The 8,645-nt window shown below is 43.0% G+C and overlaps 1 protein-coding gene across 2 annotated transcripts in view; it reads left to right on the forward strand.

Annotated features, from left to right (window-relative positions):
* The window catches only part of smad7 (SMAD family member 7), a 24,496-nt gene extending 19,046 nt beyond the window's left edge, over positions 1-5,450 (forward strand). For both annotated transcript variants that reach the window (XM_053687955.1, XM_017493073.3), the window contains one exon: positions 4,486-5,450. In XM_053687955.1, coding sequence (XP_053543930.1) covers positions 4,486-5,024 — 539 coding nt within the window. In that variant the 3' untranslated portion in view covers positions 5,025-5,450. The remainder of the gene's footprint in view (positions 1-4,485) is intronic.
* Positions 5,451-8,645: the final 3,195 nt, after the last annotated feature.

The raw sequence follows: 8,645 nt of genomic DNA on the forward strand, positions 1-8,645 counted from the left end.
TTTGCGCCTGGCTGTCACCGTGTCAGTTAGGTTGACACCGGGGCCACCCGGCCTACCGCCACCACGACGCCGCACACACACACACACACACACACACACACACACACAGAATTACCTGTTCACACACATATCAAATGCCAAAGGCTATTTATTTTATTAATAAAATAAATCAACGAATGATTGAATAAATTAATAAATAAATAAATTTATATAAACATACTATGAATATTCATAAATATTAAATGACCTTTTTTGAGGTCAAAAATGATCATTTACAAGAATTAATTAAAAATATTTCCATTTCAGAACACCACTGAACATTTCAAGAATATTACATTTTATTTGTCATTTTGTCTTTGACCCATGTGCTACACGTACACGTACACGTACAGATACATACACGTACGCGTACAGATACATACACGTACGCGTACAGATACATACACGTACGCGTACAGATACATACACATACACGTACAGATACATACACGTACACGTACATACACGTACATATACATACACATACACGTACATATACATACACGTACATATACATATACACACGTACATATACACACGTACATATACACACATACATATACACATATACATATACACATATACATATACACACGTACATATACACACATACATATACACATATACATATACACACATACACACACATACATACACGTACATATATACATATACATAAACATACACGTATATATACATATACACATATACATATACACACATACATATACATACACATACATATTTAATTTGAATAATTTGCACATTTTTATTTACACAATTGTAATTTTCTTTCCCTTACTACAACACTGGCTAATCGAAAGCCCCGGTGCGGTGGTTCCGGATTCCCATAATGCACTGCGGGTTTACATACGCCTGCTTTAGCGTTCCTACGCTTTTGTAATGAAATAAAGCATAACGCTATTAAAGTTTCATATGAACCGCTGATTAGCGAACATGTCGCTAAAGTTTGTTAGCTACTGAATAAACGAATACTCTTAAACGCCGCTGTATAGGTACACACTCGGATTCTTGTCTTCTCGTGCTACGTGCTTGGGCTTGGAGCGTTAGCTGGCTAGTTTCCTATCCTAAAGGATCAACATGGCTGACAGTGTGGCGTGAGTTAGTGTGTGTGTGTGTGTGTGTGTGTGGAGACTTTTCTGAGTGTGTGTTGTATAAGAAGTTGAGTGTTATCCTGTAAAAGGACACTAAGCTGGCTGATGAATGCTTTAGGCTGTTTGTGTGTGTGTGTGAGTGTGTGTGTGTGTGTGTGTGTGAGAGAGAGAGACAGACAAAGAGAGAGAGAGAGATAAATATCACGGTGGTTTCAGGCTGTGATGACAAGCCCAGACAGGCAGCTATATAATGACCCCAGACGCCACGTCTCCCTCTCTTCCTCCCTCTCTCCCTGTCTCTGTGCAATAACAAACAGCAGGGTGTCCTGATGCCCACGCTCGAGCTGACACACGGGGAAGAAGGGAAGAAGAGGAAAAGCAAGAAATAAAGAAAGAACGGAGAAGTGAGACACTTTAGGAAGCGTTTAAAATGCACCAGGGAGAATAGTTTCCTTTTTCCTAGTTGTCTTTTTTTTTTTCTTTCTTTTAAACCCCCTCTCTCCCTCTCCCTCTCTCACTCCTAATGAAGGCTGGGGATGGTGTAATGACAGAGGCCGTCAGTGATAAAGCGCCAGTGCCTGATCAGAGCTCAGCCAAATTACTGCCTGCGCTCTCCCTCCTCTCAGATGAAAGGAAGCGAACGAGGGAGGGAGTGAAGAAAAAGTGCTCAAATGAAGCAGGGATGCTGGGAGTTCCGTTCCTCCTTTTTGATTTCTTTTTCTTTTGTTTGAGTACGTTCAATTCCGCACATATACGCATTATAATATATAGAAAGAAGACGTCCCCTGAACTCGGAATTCCCGCTCAGGAACGCCTCGGCCCCGAGTTCAGCGAGCGACGTCGCGTCACGACAGCGTGAACGGTGAACACAGTAGCACCTCTCGCCTTTAACCGGGTCACGCGCCGAGCTCGCGCGTTTCCGAGCGCAAACGCCGCGCGACTTCGAGAGAACGGGAACGTCGCTAGCTGCTGTAACGTAAGTGCTAACAGGGACTAACGTCCTCGCTGCAGACGTATGTAACTATAAATGGATAATAAAAAAGTACAATGTGCTTTTTTTTGGTTATGAATTAAGAAGGAAACAGTTTGAGGACGTTGACATGCAGAATTAGCACAGAAAGTAAACTAAGAAGAAAGTAAGGAAAAGAAAGAGAAAAAAGAAAAGACTGTGTTTCCCCTCCCCTTCTGTGCTTTCCGATTGGCTTTTTGCTGCTTGGAGCCAGAGTTCTGTGGGATTGAGATATGGAGAGACAGACAGAGAGAGAGAGAGAGAGAGAGAGACAGACAGAGAGAGAGAGAGAGAGAGAGAGAGAGAGATAGAGACAGACAGAGAGAGAGAGAGAGAGAGAGAGAGAGAGAGAGAGAGAGAGGCTGGCTTGAGGCCATGTTAAGGGGGGAGGAAACTGGAGCCGGTGTGGCTCTGATAGTTTTTTCCCCTCGACTCTGCTCAGGGAAATCCACAAGAAGTGAGCTCTGTGTGTGTGTGTGTGTGTGTGTGTGTGTGTGTTTGGGGGGAGGTGGGTGGTGGATAGAAAAAGCCAAGTGAGATCAATGTCCTATGCTAGTGCTAGGACACATTCCTCCACCCGCTCTGTTCAGTGTTTCAGCTTAGCACACTCGAGCAAAACATCTCCTGTATTAAAGGAATACTCCGGAGGTCTATTTATTTATTTATTTATTTATTTTGGGCTTTTATCTCGATCGAGTTGATTTCGCGGTTTGCGTGTGATTCCGACAGCAGAATTTTCACACCGTTATTTGACCATCTTTAGAAAAGAAGTCGCCGCTAAAGCGTGATAGCGGAAGTCTAGGGGCAGATGTTTGAGTCACTGAAGTCTCAGGCGTTCACGGATTCTTAAATCGGAGGTGAATCTGTGGTAAAAATCTGAGCTGCAAAAATGTTCAGGAAAGTTTAACTATAATAATACGGCGCTTGGTATAGCGTTCAGAGCTTGTGTCACTTTTTAGTTAAGACTTTCTTGTCAAATCTCTCAAGTCTCGTCATCAGGCGTTCACTCTGAGTGTAAAGTTAGTAGTTTGGGAATATTTCGCGTTAAATAGCGTGTTTTAAAAAAAAAAAAAAAAAAAAATCATCTGCTCTTAGACTTTTATTACAAGTGGGTTCAGTTCTTTTCGGGGAAACGCATCGAGACTTTCGTCCATCCCAAAGACGAGTTTTCCTTCCTTCCATTTATTTATTTATTTATTTACACGCAAGCCATCCTCACTCATGAATACAGATAAAGATGGTCCACCGTGGTTTCTTTTTTTTTTCTTCTTTTTAATATATATTTATATACACGCCGTTAGCAGTGTGCACAGCTACACACCGGAGATGAGCAGCAGATCCCGTGTAAACACGTCTTGATGACAGCTCGCACATCTCCCAGTTCCTCGACACGCATTCCTCACATTCCTGCAGCGTTTCCTCCCTGACTCGGAAATCAAGGATCCGAGGGATGTTTGGCACCGGCCCGGAATCCGGTCCCGGGGGCGAGGGGGTGGGACCGCGAGGGGTTTCTCGGATTCAGATTCGGATACGGCATGCACGTGTGCGCACGCGTGTGTGTGTGGAATCCATTCTATCTTGGTGTAGAGACTACACACGTTCTTCCTCTTCTTTCCGTATTGAGGTGAGGGAGCGATACGATATCATATCGTATCAATATTGTGACACGTTTGATCATGACACACTTTTTAATACGCTTCATCAGTAGACTCTGAGACAAAATGGTACTCAGCTGTACCTTTCCTTGTGACTGGGGTGGTACCGCGATGTCTCGTTCACCTGGAAACGTGGATATAGTGTACCTTATAAAAGATTCGTGGTAAATGATTGGATGGTAAATACATGTTAAAGATACCCTGGCTTTAAAGGCATTAAGATACACTCACTGTGTATGTTTTCTATGTAAAAGATACCGGTACAGTTTAGTACCCTTTTTCTGAGAGTGTACACTGACCACGACTCGCTCGTTTTTGGTAAATGTTTTTCATGACGCGTATGTTCCTCTCATTAACAATTGTGATACCCGTCACGTGTCATAAGGAGATCTGAAATCGTCACGGTGTTATATTTTCACATTTCTCCAGCAGTTTCAAGCTGACTCGTTAACTGCCAGTCTGCGGTTAGTGTTCGGGTCTCCTCCCTTCCTCTCTCTGTGTATCCTCTCTCTCTCTTTGTCTCTCTCTCTCTCTCTTTCTATATCTGTCACTCTTTCATTTCCTTCATCTCGCGTGGTTCAGTTTACTTGTATTCAGCTGCTATGTTGGAGATACACTTCCACGTTCGAGTCCAGTCACTGATCGATGTTTGCCTTTGTGTGGACAGATTCCCAAGGTCTTCAGGAGTGTGGTGAGCACGAGCACTGGTGTGTGGTGGCGTACTGGGAGGAGAAGACGCGCGTCGGCCGCCTCTATTCGGTCCGCGAGCCATCGCTGGACATCTTCTACGACCTACCTCAGGGCACGGGCTTCTGCCTGGGCCAGCTGTGCTCGGAGAGCCGAAGCGCACTCGTGCACATGGTGCGGCCCAAAATCGGCTACGGCATCCAGCTGAGCCGCGAGGCCGACGGCGTGTGGGTGTACAACCGCAGCCGATACCCCATCTTCATCAAATCAGCCACGCTGGATGACCCTTCATCACGAACTCTGCTCGTGCACAAGGTTTTCCCCGGGTTCTCCATCAAAGCCTTCGACTACGAGAAGGCCAAGAGCCTGCAGAGACCCAACGACCATGAGTTCAGCCATCAGCCGCGTGCCGGATTCACCGTGCAGATCAGCTTCGTCAAGGGCTGGGGTCAGTGCTACACCAGACAGTTCATCAGCAGCTGCCCCTGCTGGCTCGAACTCATCTTCAATAACCGATAGCCACAAGCCCCGCCCACTTCCCCCTTCCTTGACCACCATGGACACGGACTGGCCCTGACCTCGTTTGGGACTTATTTGCTATTCTTTTTTTTTTTCTTCTTTTTTTTGTTGTGACAGAGTGAGAAAAAAAGTTCTCCAGAAGATTTTACGAAAGAAGAGAGAGAGAGAGTTAAAAAGAAGAAAGTAAGGAAAACCCATGACGGGTTTTTATTAAAGACTTTAAAAGATTTAATTAAGTGAAATAAAGGTTCAAATGTATTGTTATATATAAATATATTATTACTTGTAAATACGAAGACGTTTTATATGCATCGTTATTTATGTATTGTGCAGTGTGTTGATAGAAATAGAAAAGATGCACTTTGCTTAATATAAATGCACACCGGAGAAATGCCAAAATTAAAAAAAAAAAAAAAAAAAAAAAAACGTAACAAATCTAATTTATTTCTGTGTTTGTGTGATTTGTTTCAAGTAAAAACGCTGTTGCAAATATATAATCGGTCCGACTCTGGAGTTCTTCTGTAGGACGTGGACAAATATTCCAATAAATCGAACAAAAAGAAAATTCCAGAATATACAGTTGCAATCAGAATGATTCAACCCCCGTTGCAAATCAGGATTATTGTCAAAATGTACAGACTTTCAGCTGATTGCAATGAACAAATCAATCAAAAGAAATTGAAATAGTTCAACATGACGAATGCTTCAAGTGGTTTCTCCAAATTCAACTGAAAATGCAACTAATAACGACTTCTCCAGTCTCAAAATTATTCAACCCCTTCCTGGCAAGCATCTTTAGTACTTAGTAGAGCACACTTTTGCTGTTCATCCAGTTCCTCCAGTTCAGTAATGTTCCTGGGTTTGCGTGCTGCAACCGCCTTCTTCAAATCCCACCAGAGATTTTCTATGGGGTTCAAGTCAGGTGACTGTGATGGCCCTGTAGAATCTCCCAGGACGACTTCTGCATCCAAGCCTTGGTGGAATTTGAGGTATGCTTGGGATCATTGTCCTGTTGGAATTTCCAGTGACGCCCAAGCTTCAGCTTCCTCACAGACGGCATGAGGTTTTCTCCTAGGATTTCCTGATACTTCAATGAATCCATCTTGCCTTCCACACGCTGCAGGTTTCCAGTTCCAGAGGATGCAAAGCAGCCCCAGAGCATCACAGAGCCACCACCATGCTCGACTGTGGACAGAGTGATCTTTCTTCATTCTTCTTCCTCCAGACATACCGCTAATCCATCGTGCTGAAAAGTTCCAGTTTTGTTTCATCACTCCACAGAACAGAATCCCAAAATTTCTGTGGCTTATTTATATGATAATGAGCGACTTTTCTTGTGTTTTGGGGTCAGTAGTGGTGTACGTTTTGGAGTTCTGGCATGGAAACATTCTGCGTTTAGCATGCCCCATACTATGTTCACTGAAACCTCAGTGCCTGTTGCCCCCAAGTCTTGCTGCAGGTCTTTTGCAGTCACTCGAGGGTTTTTCACAACCTGCCTCCTCAGAAATCTGCTTGCAGCCGTTGATAGCTTCCTTTTTCTGCCATGTCCAGGTATTTCATACACTTTCGACCCCTAGCCAGTTCGGCTATTTCATGAGTTCCAGCTCAAGCACACCTGGTGAAACCAATGAAGCCCTTGATTAGTTGCATCAGATGTGCTTGAGACAACACCTGTTTTACATATTTGTGCTGGTGTTAGGGTTTCTATTCAGGGGGTTGAATCATTTTGAAACTGGAGAAATCATTATAAACTGCATTTTCAGTTGAATTTGGGGAAATCACTTGAAGCATTCGTTGTGTTGAACTATTTCAGTTGCTTTTGATTGATTTGTTCATTACAAACAGCTTGAAAATCTGTACATTTTTACAATAAAAACGGATTTGCAATGGGGGTTGATTAATTTTTATTGCAACTGTACAGCCCTACATGTTCAGAACTTTCTAATACACATATTTTCCAGCTTTTTATGAAACAGTTGAACGTCCAGAAAGTTTTAAAAAGGTCTGAGCTTTTCACAGTATAAGAGTCTGGCTCTGTCCTGTATTTATCGTAAACATTTCATCAACCTTGTTTATAGCACGTAGCAAACATTTTTGCTTTGTATCTCGTTTCCAGGTTCCTTAAACAACATTACACAGCTCCGAGAAAGAAAATAAGCTTCAGGAAATCATCCAGGGACTAAATGTACTTTCACTACCATATTTTGACAGCTCCTTTGTGTCTGTGTGTATTATATTCCTTCTCCTTTTTAAACACTATTTTAGGGAACACACTTGCCTTCCTCCCTCATTAAGACACTCTGACCTGACAGGAAGGAAGCTGAGATAATGGAGAACATAAAACACACACACACACACACGCGCACACACACTTTCCCCTCAGACATTTTTTAATTTTGAACAATAAAGAAGTAGCTGCTTTAATTTGGAAACCGGCGCTACGAGGATAATGTAGCTAACAAGTCAAGCGTGACGTAATCGTCGATTTATTCAGCATTTCAGTCTCCATTATGTCCTGATCTGATACTGTTATCTATAAAAATAGACAAAAAGACGCCTCAGAGCTAAAAACAACAGTCGTATCTCCATCTTGTAGCCGATTTAGCACAATGTTTTGTGTCACTCCATGCAGGTAGTTAGCACAGCACAGAGGGTTTTTTAGATGTGATCATGTACGTACAGTTTGACAGTTTACAGATTTCAACAGAGATTATTTCTGCCTTTTTTTTTCTACGAACAAATGAAGAAAATGTTTTCTTCTAAGGCAGGTCCATGTCTCAGTTTTGCTAAGTCTATGTATGCAATGCTAAGCGTCCCATGCTTGTTAGCCAAAATGAAAACCACCAAACATGCATCTGTGGAGTACAGAGGGGGGAGTCTTTGTAAATTTAATTCCTGGCCACAATAATATGAGAAAACAGGTGTTAGCATAATGTGCATTAGCATAAGGTTGTACTTATTATTATTATTATTATTATTATTATTATTATTATTAACAACAAACTCGTGTTATTAGTATACTGTTAGCATAGCGTAATTGCAGAGTGGTGTGTTAAGAATAAAAGGGATTTAAAAGAGAAAACAGGTCATCACGACGTGAACATACCGCTTTTCCAATATTTAAATTCCGAGCTGTAATTCCCAGCACACAGAACACTGAACATTTTCTTCTTTAATTCGCTGCTTTAATTCAGTGAAATGGTGGGGGAAGGGTCTGATTCCAGACAGCTGTCTAGACGCAGTCCCTCCTCCTCCTCCTCCTCCTCCTGCTGGCTCTCATATGGGTGTCTGTTGGGGGGATTAGGGCCGTAAGCCTTCTTTACGCTCCACGCCCGAGCTCAGACCTACATTCCTAAAACCCAGATTCCCCTGTAACCCCACAACCTGAAGGCAGTGCGGCAAGGACAGCCAAGCTGAACGCAATCTGCAAGGTTAGGGGTCAGATTCCTAATGAATGTGATGAGCAGGAGGTCTTGTCCACCGCTGCATCTCTATCTCAGAACTGAGCATCAGTATTGTCACCGTGCCATGCGTGTCACTGTCCGTGCGCCACTAATGCGCTTAAAGCTGAAGCCGCGGCCTGAGCTGCTCTCACCACGAGCCCTCGGAAGGTGATATGCA

Source organism: Ictalurus punctatus, chromosome 18, assembly GCF_001660625.3.
Source record: "Ictalurus punctatus breed USDA103 chromosome 18, Coco_2.0, whole genome shotgun sequence".
NCBI lineage: Eukaryota > Metazoa > Chordata > Actinopteri > Siluriformes > Ictaluridae > Ictalurus > Ictalurus punctatus.